We start from the raw sequence: 23,256 nt of genomic DNA, 5'->3' as shown, positions 1-23,256 counted from the left end.
TGGGGCCCTTACTTACTGGTCTATCTCTGACACCTGTTAATGCCAGCTGCACAAGGAAGCACGTGTGGCACACTCAAAAAAAGAGGGAGGCCTTAACACTTGGAAGTCTTTGATATAAGCATCCAAGCCTGGAGTTGTTTTGTTTTGTTTTTTAAACATTTATGTATTTTGAGTGAGTGTGTGTGTGTGTGCACAAGCAGGGAAGGGGCAGACACAGAGGGAGAATCCTAAGTAGGTTCCATGCTCAGCAAGGCGCCCGACGTGGGGCACAATCCCATAAACTGTGAGATCATGACTTGAGGCAAAATCAAGAGTCAGATGCCAAATTGAGCCACCTAGGGGCCCCCAAACCTGCTGTTTTTAAAGGACCCTCCGAGACTCTAACATTCAGCAAAGCTTGAGAACTACTGGCCTAAAATATGCCACTTATGCCACTTAGTCATTGTAATTAGCGACTTCCGTGGCTGCTTGTGTCTCAAGGAGCACTGAAGTAATGTGATTGGTTGACTTTACTGGTATCAACCGTTAACTTTATTTGAATTGTTTAAATTTTAACATAAATATCAGGGCACCTGGCTGGCTCAGTCGAAGGAGCAGGTGACTCTTGACCTCAGAGTCAGAAGTTCGAGCCCCAAGTCAGGTGTGGAGATTACTTAAATACATAAAACTTAAAAGACAATTTTAACATAAACATCACATTCAATGTTTCTTTGGTAAAAAAACAAATAAACCAAATTTATTTAAAATATACTCGAGCAATTCTAATGTTACCTAAACATATGCTTAAAATTCACATCTCAAAAATGAAAACGTAACAGAGAAGCTTAAGAGATATTTTAGTTGAAAGTCCATGAATGTAAAATACCTAGAATTCAGATGTGAGTGAGAAAACAGTATAGGCTACAAGCAGAGAACAGGCACAATACACCACATATAATCTTTAGAATATCTAGCACAATGTGAATGTTCAGATAAAAAAAATATATCAGCATAGACTTTCTAATATAAAAGTAGCTATCCTAACTAAAATAAATCATCTCATTTTTTCATCACACATTCAAGTATAAAAGCTGGTCTTTGCTCATTTTTAGGGAAAAAGGCTAAGAATCCTAAAATTTCGATTTAACTTGAAATGTGATCTCTTCTAATCCTCCTCCTCTAAGAATGTCACACTGAATGCTTCAAAATATGCTTAAATTCAAGTACAATATAAAAAGTAAATAGAACCAGTTACGTATTCCAGACTTTTACATTTTAAGGAGCAAATAAAAATTACCGTACCTACAAATCTTTTCAAAAATATCCTCTTGGTACAAACATCCATCTACACGGAACTTTGGCATCAAAGATAGTAGCATCTGCTATCTACTTGGAAGCAGAAATAGGAGGTGTGAATGTATTTTGTCGGTAAACCTTAAATACCTTCATGTTCACTGATGAAGAACTGAGGAAATCAAGACAGAATGTGGCCAACAAAAGGCCATTATTGATACAAATCTGCAAGCTGCTGAAAGGACTCCACACGTTTCAGGTGTACGAGCAGGTGCAGCTAGGCTCCAAGTCTTTTAGCACAGAACACGCTATTCACAAATGCTGTAAACAGCACTGTGAAAGGGATCTCTCTGCATTCACTGTTTTACTGGCCAAAACGTTTACCTTCACTTTACGCACCTGTTTGCTCATATACGTACGTATATCTGTGTGCACATAAAATACATGTTTAATATACTGAATATGCATACGCAGATACATTTCGTTGCACTAAGGTCCCACTGTCACACAGATGTTCTGTTCTATGTGTGTGCAAGCAAGCCCGTGCACACACAGGTGCAGGTGGGGGTGTCTTTCAGTGAGTGCAAACTATCAAAAAATTAAGGGTAAAACAGCCACTAGGACCCATTCTTCTCCATTATGTTAAGTCAAGCCTTCCTTTCTTATCCTATCACACCCCATTATGCTCCTTAAAAATAGGAACTCTCAGCTCTTTTTAGGCAAACCCAAAATTAAGCCCTGGTCACTGGATTCACATTTAGGATTCAGAGACTGAGTCCAAGCAAACATTTCATGTCAAAAAAAACTCCAGAATTGTTACATCTTTAACCAAGCCTCCCCACCCCATTAATCCCAACTTTTTAGAGACATTGTTCAAACCGGAACCAAACATAATTTTAAAAAAAATTTTTTAAGTTTATTTATTGATAGAAAGAGAAAGGAGGTGGGGGGTGAGGAATGCGTACCTAAGCAGGGTAGAGGCAGAGAGAGACGAAGAGAGAGTCTCAAGCAGGCTCCACGCAGTCAGCGCAGAGCCCGATAGGGGGCTCAAACTCACAAACCACGAGACCATGACCTGAGCTGAAATCAAGAGTCAGATGCTCAACAGACTGAGCCACCCAAGCACCCCTCAAAACATAATTTTAACTGTATTTTTAAAAGTAAATCTTTTTTACCAGAAGATACCAACAATATAAAGTAACACAGGTGGGAATCCTAGAACTTGCTTGGCTGCCTCAATAACCCCAAAGAAAACATTTATTTTAGCCAAACAATTGTAATGTTTGTCTCCTTTTAGAAACATCTGCTGCCAAAATAAACATTTGCATTGGAAGAAGTGTTTTGGCTGTTAAGATGGTACCAAATAAAATGCTTATGTTCTGAAATAAATATTTTACTCAAAAAACACACAGCAAAATAGACATCCAAGGACTGCAGAAGATAAACTGAAGACACAAATGAGAATACCTATTGATTTCTAACACCTTTTTCAAAAGAAACTCAATTTTAATTAGGTTTTTATTTAGATTTAAAGTGGTAAGATCAGATGGATCACTAATCTCTATTTAATTTTGCCAGAATATCTTTCAAAACAATTCCATGTTCTTATTGTTGTAAAGGTTTTCGCAACACAGATGTGTTTTTAAAACTAAAAAAGTTGTCGTTTTCCATTATAAAAGCACTCATAAACATAAATCTCTCACTTTGCCCTCTTTCCCTTTTCCTGGTTTTATAATGCCAACCGGCATTAGATTATACAAACTTCTGCAACAAGATAAGGAGAGTTAAAATATCAACCCACTAACCTTTGATAACTCAGGAAAAATCTCAGACTACATGCCGTAAGTGAAATGTGCTTGACATAAATAAATATACCCGCACTTCTGTGGCCTATTTTTCCTGGGTGCTATTTCTTTTATACGAAAATCTTTTTTAAACCAAGTTGGCACAGACCTATGTATACATTTATGATCACAAAGGACAAGAGAAGTAAAACAAAACATTTGCTCACCCACATCCCTGATCCGGCAAAGGGTACCTTGGTATCTAAGTTTTTTACAACATCTGAAAAACTCAGCATCAGATTCTAGTAACCTTAAAGATTATACTTCCTCTGCGTTAGATGAAATCAACCGGTATACTTCTGTTAACCATCTCCAGGTTTGAATTCCAGGAGCCTAGAGGCAGAACATTCTCCACAGAGGCATAGAAAATTCATTTCCCCTCTCAGCTCAATAAAAACTCAAACAGACTAGTTTTTAGGGCACTGTGCAAAACTAATCTGTTTAGCTATGTATTTGCCTGATGATGTGGGAGAATCAGCACGTGAAAGACCACAAATCTATTTCCAGTTAATAAATACCAAAATGATGTACTATTATCATATCATGCTCAAAGACCTCGTCGTGAGTATATTTCAAAAATAAAATTCTCACCATACAAATCAAGAATCAGCAGGTTAACACTAAAATCAAACACTCAGTGGCCAGTACCTCCTTAATCTCAGAAACAAAAAGCAAGCACTGATACCACCCATGTTCAGTTTCATACAAGCATGGCCGTTCTTTCTAACAGAATTCTCATTTAAAATTCCTATCACAGGAGTGGAATGCTAGCCAGGAATCACACTGTGACCCCTGAGCCAAAGACAACTTACCACTCAGCTGGTAAGTGGGCAACTCAATTTACAAACTTGAATTCCTGCATTTTAATCCTTTGCAGAAATATACGAGCAATATTAAATGAACTGGATTCAGCTCATTAGAGGTTCACAAACCAAACACAGAAAGCTTTGGAGGCTCTCCAAAGCAAAGTCATGCCTAGGTGGTGATGTCCACTCAATAAAAACTCAATGTCATCATTATCTTTCAACTTTTTCCCTGAAAAACATGAGCAGCCATGACTACAAAAACGCTGAGCCAATTACATTAATACTAGGAGAAAACAGCACCAGCAGCCAATCACTGTGCCAGGACCTTGTCCATGGACAAATTGTAATTATCCAAAATTCACAAACAATGCAACTCAATGAGAATTCCTCACCAAAGAACACAGGCTAAACCTAACAAAATAAATGTGCTCTAATAACCTTTAGCCAATACCTTAACTCTTTTTTTCCACTTCAAAGCTATTAATTAGCCTACACCTGATCGCTTGAACTTGGTATTAAAAAGCTGTGTCTCCTTGAAAATGTTACACACATTCAAAAATGCATTCATAGCTATTTTTAGCCTTCCAGTTATCAAAACAAGATACTATATTTCAAGGCTATATTATCACTAAACGAAAGGGTGAAAAAACAGTACAGATTTCTTAGAACCTTTGATGATGATGAACTCAATATGGAAGTTTGACATTCTACAGTCAGGGCAGTCAGTTTCCTACCAGATACACTACTTTCCTTTCATTATCAGGAAGATCTGTCCTTAATCAGAATTAGATGTTTCTTCTGGTCTGCAGTAAAAATACCTAATCTAAAATCTTAATTAAAAATTTGCTGAAATACTCGGTGAGTTATCTTCATCAACTTGTCCCTTCAAATAAACCCAAGAGTTCCTCTATTTCAAATCTAGGTAAAAGCCACGGGGATTTAAAAAACCCCAAAAAGCTGACAAAAGTAAAGTCACTCTATGTATTAGCATATGTCCTCTACTTGTAGCCTTACACATGTGGGGTTAGAAAATAACGAAAAAAAAAAAAATCGTAGGTAATCCTTCTTTACAAACCCTTTCCATTTGTTGGGATTTCCACTTTGGGACTGCAAACCGTGCCAATGTCGAAAGCCTGTGATAAGACTTGAACTCATTCAGAGAAAAAGATAAAGGAGCATCCAGGAGCTTGCCATGAACACCGCCTTTCGAAATGACTTTCCAATCTGACATGAGGAAAATACGGTAGAAAGAAGAGCCTGGGTGGCTCAGTCGGTTAAGGTCTGGTCATGATCCCATGGTTCGTGAGTTCAAGCCCCACATCGGGCTTTGTGCTGATGTGCAGAGCCTGCTTGGGATTCTCCCTCTCTCTCTCTCTCTGCCCCTCCCCAACTTGCGCTCTCTCTCTCTCAGAGAGAATAAATAAACTTAAATTTTTTTTTTAAAAAAGAGAATGCAGAAAAACAAGGAGTGGTTAGTATCCACTTCTTCCCGCCAGGTCGGTCACTTCTTCCCTTCTGCCTCTACTCCTGCCCGTGGCCAGAGTTTTCCTACAGAACTATCAGCCCCCACGTGAAGTCATCTACAAAGGAGAATTAGGATTTTTGGCAGCTAGCTGCCTGGGCCTTCTTGCCTTCAACTGAAGGCAAATTAGGTTAAAATTTGAAGAAGGAAGAGAAAATCACATCTTACTTTTCAATCATGTACAAATTATTTCCCCCTTACCATTAGCAACCTCAGCTGAAGATGTTTTACTCCAGGCAGCAAAATATTGCTGGAAGAAAGAAGTCATGTTGAAAAAAATTAACAGAGCAATTAAGTGTGCAAGTGACGGAGAGAATTCCGGGCAGCCAATTTAATAAAGGACAGGACGAACTAGTGACAGTAACAAAGGCTGTTTAAGGAACCAACAGCTAGGACTCAAAGGCTGAGCTACTTCTAAGCTGCCCTCTAACCACTGTAAAATAAAAATATCACTGAAGGAGGGGCAAAGATGAAAAGGAAAAACAATATTCAGTCTATAAAGGAAAAGGCTCACATGCAACTTAACGGACACAGCTCTGGAGCACGTAAAAGTGTATCGTTCTCCACATCCACTTTACAGAGAGCAGAAGCCTGAGCCAATTTTTTTCCCCCACAGATCATTTTTGGTTAAACACAGGGAAGGATCTGCAGAGAGGAAGTGTATGAAACCCTGGAAGAGGCTACTGGCAACACTGTGGAGTCACCTACCTGGAGGCGGTAAAATGCACACGGGTTCACCCAATGCACCCCCCCCCCCCCCCGCCATCCCCGATTAAAGGCACGGTGTGGGAATTCAGTAAAACGCACATGGATCCTCCTAATGCACCCCCCCCACCCCAACACCCCCCCCCCCCCATTAAAGACACGGTGTGGGAATTTATAAATAAGGCTCTCTGGGGTTTCTAGTAATTAAACACCCTAACGAGTCTGAATTTAGTCTTTTCCTAATATCATGCTTCCTCAGGCCAACATTACAAGGATACACTCTCAGTATCCAAGAGACTATAGGTTTACTACTGCTGGAAAGTAGATGGGTATTTAAGGTAACTCCAACTATTTGATTCTAGAGAAAAATACTGAGTCGATAAAAGGAAGGAAGTCTTTTTTGTTTTAAGCAAAAACACAAAACCCATCAAAGGCTAAGAAAACAGATATATACCAAATCCTCTTATATGAAATTCATATGTTATTGAATAAATGCAAAATAACTTTTTGGGTGAATCCAAAACTTTTCTCAAAGATGATGCCATTTTCATGGTTATTTATTCTTTAAGTTAAAATGTCACCTTTAAAAATCTATTCACAGTTCAGAATCTGCCAGTCTGCCATCAGAAATGTTAGAAAGCCAAGTTCACGACAGGGGGTAGATCTATATAATTTGCTGCAAAATGATGACACTGCCTATCTTTCCAATACAGCCAATAACACAGTAACAGCCCTCTACCAAACAGATGTTCTGTCCACTTTGTTCTAAGCAGCTCACTTTTCCTTCTTGAAAAAAAAAAAGGAAACTGCACCCATGATTACTTGAAGAAACGATGATAATTAAAAGAGAGCAGAAAATCAGTGAAATGCCCCCTAACTCTCTCAGTACCAATCTTAGGTAGTCGGTAAAAGACAAAGACAAGAGGGTCACCCATTCGGAGAGGGGTGGGGTAAAAACCAGCACAAACCTGCTGCTGTGGGTACTGCATTCCTCCCATGGCCCCTGGGGTCCGACCCTGGATGCTGATTGGATAGCGCTGTGGCCCTGGGGGACCGTAGGAGCCTCCGGGGTAAGGGCTGCTCTGCTGAGGCTGAGAATGAGGGTTACTGCCCATCCCGTATAACTGCGGCCTCTTCATCACCATAGGATCCATTGGGCTGCCCTATGAAGAAAGAAACAGACACAGATTTAAGTCATGATTTATTACAAAGGCAGAAACTGTGTTACACTCACATATATGTTAAAAACACAACTATCCTTACTTTTGAAAATATTAAAAACATACAATACACACAAGTATCATATCATTATGTTGTATGTAACACCTGAGATGAATATGCTGTAGGTCAATTATTGCATTAAGAAAAAGTAATAATAACCTGGCAAATAAAAACCCAGAAGAACATTTAAGAAAAATACCTAGATGGCTACAAGACATTTTTTTTTTTTTTTTTTTACTTTTAGGGAGATTTTAACAATTAAGAGGGATCCGATGTAAACCAGAGAAGGAAAGAGTCTGAAGAAAGAAAACATTTACATCTAAAATCCTGCTATACATATAGGAATGAGCATGATCAGTTAATCTCACCCAACTCCTGTTAGCTTTAAGTATAGTGAGTGGTTCGCAAGGCTTTCTGACTTCAAAGTATTCTTAGAACAACGACTTTGTTTTGGACCTGAGTCTGGAACTCCTGATCAAACATTAACGCATCTGAGTGCTCGTGAGAAAGTGAAAGGGTAGATTTTAGATAATACAGAATGTCTAGGGTAAAAAGTTTCAAAGACTACTAGTGTGCATGAATAGGCTCCCAGACTATGAGTCACAAGCCACCTTTCCTATGTCAGTATCTTAACCAAACATAACTAGTTCAAAACTAGACTCTAAGTTTTATTTTTGGTTTAGTGAGTCAGCCCATGAGCCTCAGGGCCAAGGCCATTCAGCAGAGCCAGAACTAGAGCCTCAGCTGGGGCTTTCTTGCCCTGGGTGCTTCAAAGGAGCAATGCAGTGGTGGGGGAAGTCCCTCCCCAAGGGGCTAAAAAGGCCTGCAGCATTCATCCAACGATCCTTCTCGCCTGCCGGCGGCCTGCCTTCCTGCCTGCCTGCCTGCCTGCCTTCCTTCCTTCCTTCCTTCCTTCCTTCCTTCCTTCCTTCCTTCCAAAACCATATATTGATTCCTACTGCATGCCAGACTCTGTAATATATATGAAAACTCTCCAGAAGGCTCAAAGATTAGCAGAATAAATGAATGAAGAAGTGCCAGGCTCAAGGTGGGGAGGGACAGGGCGTAGAGTGCCATAAGGCAGAAGCCGCAGCAGAAACCACAGGCTCAATGGAGCCGAGCTTCCTGGTGTGGACAAGGAAACATAAGCAGTTCAGATCCAGATGAAGCAGGAATTTGCAAAGAAGCTGAAGCAGGCGGAAGCCAGTACGAGGGTGAGACTTACAAGTCAGCTTCGGACTGCATCCGGGGGATGAACCACCGGGTGCTTTCAACAGAGAGAATGATAATCGGATCCAGCTTTCGGAAGGACTGCTCTCAGGCAACTGGCTGGAACCAGGGTGGGCTGCCGCAGCGGGCAGGCGAGCTGAGGTCCTAAACTGGTAGCTAGCAGTGGTGGGAGAAAGCGAGCCCGGATTCCAGTGACAGGATGGGGATGCGGCACCACTTGGAGACTGAGTGAGTGACGGGAGAAGACAGGAGTCCAGGGTGGCTTAATAGATGATAAGACACCAACTGAGATGGAACGTGTGGAGGCACAGGCAGATCAACCGTCTCCCCCATGCCAGAGGGAGCCTTCAGTATGCTACGTATGAAATCTGAGCTTCCTACAGGAAATCCAGTGGAAAACATCCAGAAGGAAGGGACACAATACATTTGTAGCTTGGGGAGTAAGGGCTGAGCTACAATAACAAATGGGGGAAAGTCAGCATATAGAGGATATATGCTCCTGGAAAGGTGGTGATTTTTCTGTTTCTCCACTGTTTCACCACTGTATCTCCAGGATGTAAGTCAAACAGTACACCTGGCACACAGCAAAATGTTCAGTGACTACTGGATGAGTTAATCAACAGGAAGCATATAAAACCTCAAGAACTTTATCTAGGGAGAGTAGATGGACAAAAGAACAATGCATAGAGGACAAAATTCTAGAGAATATCACCATTTAAGGGAAAGAAGGAGCCCACAAAGAAGCCAAAAGAACAGTCGGAAAATACAGGCTCTAGAGTATGGTGTCATGGAAAAGAAGGGAGTCGTGCCTCGAAACACGACAGGCATGCCAAATGCAGCCCAGGTGTCCAACAGGTGAGGGCAAAACCCTGCTCTGTACCCGACGACTCGAAGGTAACTGCCGAGTCTGGCCAGGGCAGCCTCATCACAGAGGTGAGGGCAGTAACCAAAAGACAAGGAACTAAGCCAGGAATGGGAGGTGAGAGAGGTGAGCCGGGAGCACAGACCCAAAACCCAAGCTGGGGAAGCTCCGTGACAGCCGGTCTTCCCTCCCACCCGCACCCCAGCCCAAGGCCGCAAGCAATCTTTCCCCTCCTTCCTGCACGTCTGCTGTGTGCAGCGGGCCAGGCCCCGGAGAAAATGCACACGCATCAGGAGCTGTCCTGGGGGAAATGAGCGATCCACTGAAGCACCACTGAAGCAGGCGGGCTGAATAGAGACTGCAATGCCCCCAGTGGACACCCTAAGTGGACCGTGCAGCGGATCCTCAGCGGGTCTGTGATGGGCTGTCACAAAGCCTTCCTGTAGGGAAGCTCAGGTCTGAGGGATTCGTAGGAATCTGCCAGGAACTGATCTCACCTGAACGAAAACGTGGGGAGGCCAAACAGTTCGGCTCGAAATTCACAATTTCATGGGCTTGTAAATGTGTTACTCTCACCCGTCAAGGAAATTTTGTACTTGCGATGACAGAAGTTTCTCAAACAATACACTGATGTTACACCACCTGTGCTGACTTCACAATTCAACACACAAACATGTATGTTGACACACTGTAACAAAACTAAAATCGAGTATTGAGAATTAAGTTTTCCCAGAATCATGTAAATTAAAACGGGTGCCTAAAAAAAGCAAAATGTAATTCTTTCCCACACTTTCTTTGAAAAGATAAAATAAAACTTTCTATGGAAGTGTGAAAATCAAGGCTGAGCTGGTGATTTCAGAATCCGCACAGCGAATGAATGGCCAACAGAGAGGCTGAGTAAATCAGATTTCAGGCTAAATTTCTAATACGGGGCCCTGAGGCAGCCCTATCTCCACATTCAATCTGGATTAGCCAGGGCAGAGGAAAGGTCTACTTATTTCACTTTAAATAGTGCACGACCCAAACTGGCTTAATTAAAGCAGAAATTTAAAATGGAAAAATGATTGGAATGTCTGTATTTTAATGCTACAGATAACAGTGCAGGAAATGCATCTTATCAGTGACTAAAACTGTTTCGTAATATCTATCTCATCACTGCCATAAACTCTCACAGTCCTGCTTAAAATTCAGTTAATTTGCACCCATGTCAAAAATGTTAGCTTAACCCTGAGATTTCTGAAAATCTAAAGCATGAAATACACACATTATCTGTACCTCTCAAAATGCATCTAATACCTTTCAGTGAGACTTCAGATATGAAAACAGATACTTATACAGTGCAAATTATTTAATTTTAACCTTCTCGCCTTATGGCCTTGTGTTAAGTACACATCCACACCCCAAATTCATCCTGCTGTGTATTCTTGCTATTTTTAACATTAAATAAATAACGGGATATTTCAACCCCTGCTTTTTACTACTATCTCCTTAAAGAAACCAAAGACCAAATCAAATCTAAGTCTTTTCCAAAAAAACATAAAGGCCAGGTCACTTCTCACATTCAGTTCTAACCCAAAACAATTTTACATTTTTATCATCTACACTTGAGATGATCTATTCCGGAGTATCAGTATTTTCATTTCTCATATAAGACATCTGCTGTATCAGAGACATCGTCCACATTTAAAAAGTCCTCAAATACTTTTCTAAATATGTTACTCCAAACGGGTTTTCCCTCTCCAGATACCATTCCACAACTGCTGGTTCCTGAACTTCGATTCCGTAAATTAAGACAAGAGCTTTGAAGCCTATGGTAAGTACTGCCCACTTTCAAAGAGCTCAACACAACTAGTGTAGGTTTGGTAACTCAACATCTCATGCAATTTTGTTTCTTGATAAGACTTTCTCATAACCCCTCCTTTGTTCAAATAAGTTTTTGTAAATATACGTATGTATATTTACCATACATGCACGCACGTGCACACACTCTCCTAAATCTTCTGGGAAGCCGTCACAACTACCTACACCCTCCAAAATCCTCAGAAGGTTCTCCATTCCTAGGACGACTACACAAGAGTACAGTGTATAGTTTTTAAATCTATAGTTGATATAAATTCTAGACAATCCAGGTGGCACAGTTGGGCTGTATTCTAGGTTACAGAGGTTTGCAGAGGCCGGCCTGAGAATCCAACTACCCTTTTAAAGATTACCCAAGTTAAAGAACAACTCACTTCTATACCTTTGGGATACTTTAGATACACTTGGTGCTTTTTACTCTTACTCCTTCACTACCCCCTTCCAGAGTACTCCTACATATGTACTTACAATAAAGATATCTATGTAATTTGTTTACTACTGGATATCCAGTTAAGGAGATGGTTTATTAGTAGTTTCTTTCTGAATATAATATTTCACAAATTGAAGAAAGGCACTGCAAAACCCACCGAAAGAACTATCCGCGTTTTTTTGATCTACAATTGTATCTATGTATCTGGATTAAGTAACAGCTTAGAGAAAGAAACTCTTCCCGTTTCAACCATTATTTGGGAAAATGTTCTAAATTACCAGCAACTTAAGAAAACTTCGAAGTAACATCCCATTACCTATAAAATGAAACCCAATTGGAGTAAATGAGTGTTTGTACTGGTAGGTTTCGTACCCACTAACAGGTTTCTTACCACTACTCTGAGAGATCATATGACAATAAGCTTTAACCAAAAGCTTTCAACACTGTGTCTTGCTCCAACTCTAATACTCTCTCTCAAGTGGGGCCGGGTGCTACTTATCCAAATCCGTCCCAGAGACAAGACTCCTCATACTGACGGGACACAGCAAGGTCCAGGGAAGAGAGGGTGGGCTTAGCTGCCGAGCAGACCCTCACCCTTATCCCCCCCCCCCCCCCCCCCGCCAATTACCACCACTGTAGAACCCTGAATATATATGTTGCTTATTGCTTGGTCTTCTACTCACTAAATGGAAGAAATAAAACCGAGCTCACAATTAACGTGAAAGACCAGTAACAGTTCTCAGAACCACTTACACCAACTGTCCGAAGAAGAAAACTCGAACGACGATCCTAGGATGTGGGAACGAGCCACAACAAATGAGCACCGCGGAACAGAGACACGGAAAAGGACATATGAAACAATGTCAAGTGTTTGAGAGAGATGTGCATGAATTACAGCCATGTGAAAACTCGGCTGATAAGGATCAGAGCCAGCCACAGTGACCTGTAAGTAGTGGCTGTCATATCATGAAGCAATCTATGTTTACTTTTCTGTGATAATGTCTAAATATAACTCTAAAATGCTTTTTTCCCCCCAGGCGTGCTGCAAACATGACTACGGTTTGCCACAGGGCGGGGGTGGGTGGGAGACACAGCTGATCCGCATTCGCCCTCCCCCGTCCCGGCACCCACACTCCCATTCACGGCACTCACCAGCAGGGAACGGCTGCTGGTCCTCATTCGGGGGGTGCCCCTGCTCTCCTCTCTGTGTAGCCCCAGGCTCACTCAAGTCCTGGTTCAAGGACAGCAGAGCGTCCCCCTTCACCACACCCCAGAAACACTGTCTATGGGACGGACCCCGAAATCTCTCCTACGCCGCTGGTAACAGACTTCTGAGTTGCCTCGTGCTGTTATGGAACTTGTGTACGAGTTTTTCATTCCTCAGGTGTTCCTTCTTACCTCCCAAGTAGTCTAGAATGGCAATGCCCATGCTCCGCAGCTCTGTATGTGTGTCTCACTTAGCACACCGCACAAATGACCTAGATTGTGCTGACTCAGGAACTCCACGGAATGAAGGCTGATGGCATAAAGTAAAACGTTCTCGAAAATAAAGTGCAACAAACTCCCTGGCCAATTTCTACCTTGATTCTGTACACATAAGCAGAAGACATGTAAGAAGCCAATGATGATTTACGGTGCAACATTCTTGCTCAAGCTCTTCTAATGGCATTAACATCAGTTTAAATCAAACACAGAGGAGCCAGGCACTAAAGACTTTCCTTCATCTCATAAATGTACCTATTTATGTACATATTCCTCCTCAGGCCAGAAAACCCCAAGACCCTCAGTTTCCACTGCCACCACCACCACAGAATCCCACCGCCCAGAAAACTCTCCATCCCAGATGACATCATCGGGGCCGGGAGTTGTGGGGACCTGCCCGGGGTTGTGGAACTCGTGCAGAGCGGAGACCAGGAGAGAAGCGTCCTGACTCAGGCCCACAGTCCCCTCCTCTGCAGCATGCATCCACATAGGCCATGAGACTGAAGCAGGGGAAAATGCACCCCAGCATCTAACACCATTGTGCTTTTACTTATACTAATAATGACAGGACAATAACGTGTATGAGGACCTGAACCAAAACCCAGAACTTCGAATCTGAGTATCGACACACTGGAAGTTCTCCTTGTCGATACAGGAATGTTTGCTATGTTCTACAATGGTAAGGGAAGGACCAAGAAGTGGAATTCTAAGACATTAGTCATGGCAGAAAAGGCTGTTGTGGGGTGCCTGGTTGGCTCCGGCAGTTAGCCATCTAATTTGATTTTGGCTCAGGTCATGATCCCATAGTTCAAGGGTTCAAGTCCCGCATCAGGCTCTGTGCTGACAGTGTGGAACCTGCTTGGGATTCTCTCTCTCCCCCCCTCTCTGCCCCTCTCCTGGTCACTCGTTCTATCTCTCTGTCTCTCTCAAAACAAGTAAATAGACTAAAAAAGAAAAAGAAGAGGCTGTTTTGTTGTTGGCTCCAAGAACCATGGTGCCCTCTAACCATGATGCCATCTGCAATGTGGGAAGAGGGGCAGGGACGCACCAAAATATTCATATACGGACTTGGAGAGACAACCACGGTCAGTATTTTTGGTTTGAGTTTCCTTCAGGCAAGTTACATAGAACATACATATGTGTGGAACCACAGAGTGAAACTTGAAAGAAGAGAGAGGGTAAGGGGATGAAGGGAAAAAATTGTAAAAATAGGACTGTAGGAAATTTTTATTTGTGCAGTTTTTATCTGAAAGAAACATGTTTTGATGTGTAATTTTAAATAAAGAAGTTTGTCACATATACATTATCATTACACAGGACAGGAGCAGAAGACACAATATTTCTTCCTAATTATATCCTACATTTAAAATACCACTGGATTTTCACTTTCCAGAATTAAGATTAGCCATAAAATATTAATATGCTGTTACATATATATAAAGTAACTCCATAAACTACCAATAAAAAGTAACATTCAAAAAAAAGTACCATGCAGAAGAAGCTGAATCTTAACTTAGGGATACTTTAAAAAATGCATCTATGATGTATGTCTATCCCAAATATAGCCTATAATGTCAGAGGTCAATGAAATATCCTCGAAAAACCTATCCAAAGATCCTCCTGACCTCCATTATCAAATAATGACCAACATCTACCATGCACTTCCAAAGTACTTTAATACACGATCACTTGATCACAATTCTTAAGATACTCTGGATAAAGGATTCAGCAATGAAATAAAGCATCTGAGAACAGAAAAGAACCTCATTGGTTCATAGGTGATGTATGTATGAACCCCCCTAAGTGTCTAAAACCATGAATGTTATTAATTCCTTTCTTCTCTATAACAAAAATCTGTTCCTTGTGATTTACATCCATTGGTTTTACTTAGATCCTTTTGCAGAATATTTGAAGACAGCTATATCTATTTCCTTTTTCTGAGCAAAATATGCCAAACCTTGGTCCCCTTAATACAAAAGGGACTTGCTCCTTTTTCCCAGAGCCTATCCTGGTACTAATGTGGATTTGGATCTCTGTGCTTGTTTGGCGGCCCCATCACACCTTTTTTTTTTTTTTTAAATTTTTTTTTTAATTTTTTTGAGAGACGGGGGGTGGGGGCAGGGGGGAGGGACAGAAAGAGAGAGGGAGAGAGAGAATCTTAAGCAGGCTCCAATTCCAGCATGGAACCCAACTTGGGGCTCGATCTCATGAATGCAAGATCGTGACCTGATCGAAATCAAGAGTCCGATGTGTTTTTTTTTTTTTTTAAAGTTTTTTTTTTTTTTCAACGTTTATTTATTTTTGGGACAGAGAGAGACAGAGCATGAATGGGGGAGGGGCAGAGAGAGAGGGAGACACAGAATCGGAAACTGGCTCCAGGCTCTGAGCCATCAGCCCAGAGCCCGACGCGGGGCTCGAACTCACGGACCGCGAGATCGTGACCTGGCTGAAGTCGGACGCTTAACCGACTGCGCCACCCAGGCGCCCCAAGAGTCCGATGTTTAACCGACTGAGCCACCCGGGGGCTCCCCCATCACACTCATGATCCATCCCATCAGATGTAATGAAACCTCACTTCTCCCCTCTTCTATTATAAAGTTGGTTAGTTGACTCTAGTGGTACAAGTTTGTCTGTATCTCTGCTTATTTTCATTTTGCTTATTTCTGGTCACCATTCCAGCCTGACGTCTAACATATTAACTGTATTTCCTATCTTGACATCAACCACCAATTAAATCAGCATGCTATTTCCATGTCTTTGCCACTGTCACTGACAAAATTATTGAAGAGGTCAAGGAAGCAGACAGAGCCTTCAGCTAACCACCAGTGCCATTTTTAAAGACTGACATAAAGCCAGGCATCAGCATTCTTAGAGGAAGGTCCTCATTATAAACCTTAGGAAAATCCTTTGCAATGATGCACAGAACTCTGCTGATTCACTTACAGTGCTTACTATGCAAGCACAAACACCTGCCTTGAGTGACCACCTCTTCCCTGTTTCAAATCCCTCCATCTTTTTCATATAAAATAAACAGTCCATGGTTTAAAAAAAAAAAACAAAACCCTTAGAATTCTAGACAAAAAAGGTATAAGGGAATGGCAGGGAGTTTAGAGTCCGACAGACCTGGTGTGTGAGTCCTACCTATACAACTTACTAGCTGTGTAACTTAGGTTCCCGTCTAACAGTAGGTCATGTTCACCTCTTGTGTTGCTGGGGGATTAAATGAAGTACCACAGGATTTATCACATAGCAATAGCTTCCTAAATCTTCTTTCTCTTCCTCTTAACAAATTAGCAAATGGAAGTCAGAGTGAAATCACTCAGTAATTTATTTATTTTTTTGTCTCCCAGCACACTGTTAATTAAAGGGAAAAATTTTGTTTTATTCATCTTTGTATACCTAGCACTGAGCACAATGCCTGGCATAGTTAACATGTGTTGCACAGAAGCAATGACTTTCTCAACACCGCATCACCAGTTAAATAGGACTCTAACTGGAGTGAAGGCTTCTTGATGGTCAATAGTACAAGAGGTAAAGAATCAAGCATCATTGCACACAAAGCTTCACTTTTCACAAGTTCAGATAAAGCCACAGCTTCCATTACTTCTTCATGTCTGTGTCCCCCAAACGTGTCTCCCTTGGCTGATTCCCTGAGCCCCAGAGCTCTACACCCAACTGCCACCCAACATTCCTGCCCGGATGCCTAGTACCCTCCCCACCCGTTTCTGATCTCAGGGAAAGACACTCCCCATTCAGATGTACTGGTTAGGATCCCAGGATGCATCCTGACTCCTTCCTGTCCCACCATAGACATCCCTCACCAAGTCCCACCACAGCTGGACCCATCACTGCTGCCAAAGGGAATCGCCCCCTCCGACCAGACTGGCCTCCATGGGGCTCTAAAAAACCACCTACTTTCCCACCACTGGGCCTTTGACTGTACTGTCCCCTCCACGAAGGAGCTCTATGCTCCTGGAGAACTCGGCCCTACTGTCCTGTCTTCAGAGAAACCCTCCCTGAACACCAGAGTGAGGCAGGACTCCCCTCAGAAAACACAGTGCTTTTCCTTCATGGCCCTCAGGAAAGCCTGCAAGAACATCTATTTGAGTGACTATTTGATACATGTCTGTCTCCCCAGCTAGACTGTCCCACAGGAACAGGAATGATGAAGTGAGAAGAAAAATATTAAACCCATTTAGAGCGATCATCTAGATTCCACAGAATCAAGTCCAGAAAATAAGACTGCTTTCGTTCCCCACTTTGGGGCAGATTTTTATAACCTGGGAAAACCTATTATTTGCCTAATCCCCCAAGCTCAGCAACTTCTTAAGTCAATTCAGTGAGTAAATTACTGTCTGCACCATACTTTTAAATTTAATTTAGCAAATGTAATAATTGTATGAACCCAAGTATGTATGTATATGTGTGTATAAATATATATGTGTATATATACATACATACACACACACACATATATATATGTATTTTTTATTTCAAAATTAGATTAGATCTAAAGGGAATATCAAAATAGTAACGGTATATATTTCTATTTTCCTGCAGATTTGTTATTCTCAGCACCCAAAAAAAAAAAAAACTGTACAGCTATTACCATGGCTTTGACAATTTCTAAAATTTACATCTCTAAGTATGCACTATCATTCATATTCATTGTGTCACAACTGACAACTTAGTAGCAGGCTTATTTAAGAAAGAAAAATCATACAGTATATTTCCCATATAAATACAGATTTAAATCAAGAAAGGAAGCTTTTGTAAGAGTATGTTAAATTTTGACTTCATCACTTTTAGCTGTGTAATGCTGAAGAAAGTCACACTTCACCTCTCTGCATCTCAGTTAACACATCTAAACACCAAGAACACTGCCACTCTCACTGTAGAGTTACAGAACTGGAGATCCTATAGTTAAGTCCTTGGCACAAAACAGGCTTTTAATAGGGATAGATTTTATTATCATCATTATTAGGTGGAAGTGTAACATCAGAATAATCACCAAGAGGCACGGATACCCTCCACCCCTCCACTAATGTGCAGGCGAGAGAAACACTGCTAATCAATCCTAGTATTCATTCTCCCGAAGTCCAGTAAGCCTCAGAATCTTCCACCCTGCACAGCTGCAGGGAGCCACTACCAATTATCAGATTCTGCAAACAAGCAGAAACTAACATGCTGTGTCTACCACAACGGGAAAAGCATAACGTTTGACATTGGGTAGACCTGGGTTCATAATCCTCTCCTGCTGCTGACTGGCCACGAAATGTCGGGTAAATTCTTCCAGGGCTCTAAGCCACAGTTTTCCCATCTTTCGAGTGAAGATAATACCTCCCTCAAAAAGACAACCGTTCTAAAGATGTCTGGCGTGTGATTTGCATCCACAAATAATTCCAAAGACATGCCAGGGCAGCACCTAAACACAGACCGAGAAGTTCCTGGTTTCCCCAGCAATCGCCGTGGTTGCCATCTTGCCTCTTTGAAACTATTTCATGAACGTTTTAAAATTAACGACTTCAAAATTGCATTAAAGAAAATACCAATAGACATATTTGAAGGTTAACAACTGACTTACCAATCTCTAGACAAAGAGTGCCTGCCTACACAGACCGCCAGCCCCCCCGTGTAAACATGCTTTCCGGAGGCACGACCCCACAAAAGACCCACTTTATCAGAGCCATGATTAAGTGAAAGCATATACTGGTTGTAGTGTAATGTGACTGTTCAAAGAAAAAAAAAGTTAATATGACTAATACACAGTTGACCCCTGTACATCATCGGAGTTTGGGCACTGACCCCACACAGAGTCAAAAATCCACATGTAACTTTGGACTCTCCAAAAACTTAACTACTATTAGCCTACCGTGGACCAGAGGCCTTGCCAATACCTTAGTCTATTAACATGTATTCGTATATGTATTGTATGTTCTACATATATACGCTGTATTCTTACAATAAAGTAAACCAAAGAAAATGTTTTGAAGAAAATCATAAAGAAGGGCACCTGGGGAAGGGTCAGTCAGTCGAGCATCCGACTCTTGATTTCAGCTCAGGTCATGATCTCATGGTTTGTGGGATCGGGCCCCGCTTCCAGCTCCTGCTTGGGATTCCTTCTTTCCCTCTCCTTCTGGCCCATCCCCACTCACGCTGATGCGCGCGCTCTCTCTCTCTCTCTCTCTCTCTCTCAAAATAAATAAACTTAAAAAAAAAACCATAAGGAAAAAATACATTTACAGTCCCGTACTGGATTTATCAAAAAAAAAAAAAAAAAAAAAAAAAAACTCCACGTATAAATGACCCTTGTTTAGTATACACTGAAAAAGGGCAATTAAATGCATATATAATAATTCCTAGGCAGGATCCCACACTGAAGGGAAGAAGATTGCTATAGAGATGCTATTTGGACAGCGGACAAAATCAGAATAGGGACCGTAGTTCAAGTACTGCACCCAAGTTAAATATCCCAAAGGTGCTAACGGCCCTGGGGTATGTAAAAGAACCACCTCCTCCCAGGAAATGCACTCCAGGAAAATCACTGGCACTATAAAGGAGTAAAGGGGCAGACACATGCAACCTACTCTCAAAAGCTCCTGAGAAAATACATTGTAGGTAGATCGGTGGGTGGGTAAAAGTAAATGTAGCAAAATGTTCAAAACGGATGTATCAAAGTAAAAAGTATCCGGGACCTGTCTGCACTATTCTTGAGACTGTCCTGTAAATTTGAAATTATTTCAGAATAAAGCTAAAAGAAGGGGGCAAAAAGAAACCGAAAACCAGAATAATCACTGTATCTTTTATCTACAAGTAGGGCCCTCAATGACCACACAGTGTCACCGGGGCCTCTGGCACCACTGGGGAGGGGGCCCTGTGAGGAGGAAAGTTGGGGGAAAGAAACATAGAGAACCAAAAGAGTCAAAACACCAGAAGCGTGCACACAGAATAAAAGGGTACGTGGTGAGATATAACTGGGGAGGAGTATGGGGCTGCAATACTTTCCCTAAATGTACTAAAACTGGCAAAACACAGATTTTAACTTTTTTTTAAGTAGGCTTCATGCCCAGCACAGAGAGCAACACAGGGCCAAACTCACAACCCCAAGATTAAAACCTGAGCTGAGATCAAGAGTCAAATGCTTAACCAACTGAGCCCCCTGACTATATATTTTAAATACTTGTTAAAAAATAATCCTAGGAAGGAGCGCCTGGCTGGCTCAGTCGGAAAAGCACTCACCTCTTGATCTTGCGGTAGTTACGTTCAAGCCCCACGTGGGGTGCAGCGATTACTAAAAAAATAATAATAATGGTTTTTTTTAAAAAAAGGAGGGTTTTGGGTTTTTTTTAAATTTTTTAATGTTTATTTATTTTTGAGACAGAGAGAGACAGAGCATGAACAGGGGAGGGTCAGAGAGAGAGGGACACACAGAATCCGAAGCAGGCTCCAGGCTCTGAGCTATCAGCACAGAGCCCGACGCAGGGCTCGAACTCACAAACCGCGAGATCATGACCTGAGCTAAAGTCGGAGGCTTAACCAACTGAGCCGCCCAGGCGCCCCTAAAAAAGGGAGGTTTTAAAAAAAAAAAAAATGATCCTAGGAAGCTTACACACACACACACACGCACACACACACAATTTAAAAAAAAAAAAAGAAAGAAAGACCTTCCAGGTTAAAATCCTGCTCTGCTAGAGACCCTTCCCCACAAATTACATTTCCAAGTTAGCAGCCTCAACCTTCAAGATGTAATAAAGGCTTTTCTCCTTCCTCAGGTTTCTTACTATGCTTTTTAAAAGATCTCCAACCAGCTTTAAAGATGTAAATGTACCATCTTTAACCAGAAAACCTCCCTTATTTGTTTCTGTAACTTTCAAAATGTGCTTTCATAAGACCCCACCTTCCCCATGGGACCCTGCTCCCCGCTCAAAGGATGTAAACAGACCTGGTCCTCTAGCAGTGCCTCCTAGGGCAGGGCAGGGCGGGGCGGGGCAGGGCAGGGCAGGGCCACCCCCCCCCCCCCCATCAAATTGTCTCGTTTAAAATAAGGAAAGCAACTATCCAAATGAAAACATTGCCAGTTTTTTAAATCTCAGTACAAATACAAAAAGTGAACTATCCCCAAACTGTGGTTGACAAAGCTTCCGTTGGAGGAAGGAGAGGGTTCAGAGACCGCCACCTAATTAACGGTTGAAGTGCTTGCTGTGCTAGGTGGAGCCTAACTCTCTAGCTCTCCAGCCATCAGGCCTTCTTTGGTACAGCAGAGTGGGGTCAAATACAGAGTCTGGAACTAAGGCTGCCTGGCCTGCATGGCAGGTCCCCATTTACTGTGTGATCTCAGGCAAATTGTCCAAATTCTCTGCACTTAAGCTTCCTCCTCTGAGAAGTTAGCATAATACAGCCACCTCGTAGTACGCTTTTAAGTATGAAAGAACACAGCAGACCCAAAACACAGTGCCTGGCGCATACTAACTGCTCAATTAAGCGTGAGAGCTTGTTACTCCTGGGCAATTCCACCCCTGTGAGCCTTACAACTCCTCACGTGAAGTGAGGGATTGCAAGATGAGCCCTTACAGCCCCTTCCATTCTAGCATTCTGTAATCCTAGAATCATCCCTCCTCCCTGCCAGAACTTCCAACTGTCATGGTGAGAATCAAAAGGAATGTGGACAGTTAGACATATTTCTCCTTTCTGCCTCATTCATTGACTAGAAATCTTATCAATAAACTGCTCTACAAGTCAAAAAGGCAGGGAAAGGGCTATAAAGAGGTCTAAAGAACTCAAAACCCAGAAGTTCAACACCCAAAGAATCAAGGCTCACCTTAGGGTGCCACACCTGCCGTCTGCCAAGTCTTCAACAACGAACCTACACTGAACCTTCAATGAACCTTCATTCAACAATGAAGCCCCTCTACACACCTCTGTGCCAATGCACTAAGGCACACCCTTTTCTAGAATGCCCTTGCACCCCACACGCCTATGGCAGCTGTAAACTTTAGAAACCCTTTCTAACCCCAAAAAGTACTACCAGATAAGGTATTCTGCATTCTCAGGGCTCCCACCATATGCTGCCACTATCTCATTTAACAGATACTAAACGGCTATCACAACCACTTGTAACTATGCTCTCTCGTCAGCAAGCCTCTCGTCAGCAAGCACCTTAGGGGCAGAGATGGGGTCTTCCTCATCCTAACTCTCCTCATAGCCCCCACCTTCTCATACACAGTGAACAATCACTGTTCCTGTTACTTCATTAATAAAAAATCAAAACTAAAGAAACTCAAGTGCACCTTAACCCTTCCCTCCCTGGGCCACCTTCTCCTAAATAATACTGGACCGCCTTCTAGACGCGTCAGCTCTAAATAATGAACACTATGACACCGGATCTCAAGTCTGGCTTCTAACAGGCACTTAACGAATGCTTAGTGTATGAACGTGAGAAGGACATCCAGCTGTGTCTCCTAGTCCAAGTATGACTTCTCCAGGATTCAGATTATAATGCCCCACGTATTGGCATTTTTTATTTCCAGCCTTGAATGTTACTATTTCTAATATTCTTACAACACCATTTCCCAAACTATGTTTATATAGCTGTTCCTGTAATTAAGAATGGGGAATCAGAGATGGGTCTGACCCAGGACCCTACACCTCCAGGGACACAGCAGCCTCGTGGGGACAAAGTAGTCTCTACGCCCAGCCTGGGGCTCAAACTCAGAACCCCGAGATCAAGAGTCGCACACTCTACCAACTGAGCCAGCCAGGCGCCCCTATTCTGTTCATTCCTGATAGAGGTATATAAAATCTACTTTGATTGTGGGTTTGCTATTTTTTCCTATTTTTTTTTAAATCAGTTTTTCTTTATATACTTTGAAGCTATGTTGTTAGGAGCATAAAGTTTCATGACTATTATAAAAAAAAGAATGGAAAATGTCTATAAAGCAGATGCCACTCTTTAAGATTCAGAATATATGTTAGCATAATAAAAGTCTAGAACATCCTACATAGAAAAAAAGACCTGTTAAACTTGG

At 41.9% G+C, this 23,256-nt stretch overlaps 1 protein-coding gene across 9 annotated transcripts in view; it reads right to left on the bottom strand.

Moving 5' to 3' along the window:
* ARID1B (AT-rich interaction domain 1B) overlaps nucleotides 1-23,256 on the bottom strand; it is a 450,840-nt gene that overhangs the window by 390,862 nt on the left and 36,722 nt on the right. For all 9 annotated transcript variants that reach the window (XM_047858467.1, XM_047858473.1, XM_047858469.1 and 6 more), the window contains exon 2: nucleotides 7,118-7,312. In XM_047858467.1, the coding sequence (XP_047714423.1) occupies nucleotides 7,118-7,312 (195 nt within the window). The remainder of the gene's footprint in view (nucleotides 1-7,117; nucleotides 7,313-23,256) is intronic.

Source organism: Prionailurus viverrinus, chromosome B2, assembly GCF_022837055.1.
Source record: "Prionailurus viverrinus isolate Anna chromosome B2, UM_Priviv_1.0, whole genome shotgun sequence".
NCBI classification, from domain to species: domain Eukaryota; kingdom Metazoa; phylum Chordata; class Mammalia; order Carnivora; family Felidae; genus Prionailurus; species Prionailurus viverrinus.
The sequence above is the reverse complement of the archived record's forward strand: the minus strand, read 5'-3'. Positions and strand labels throughout refer to the sequence as shown.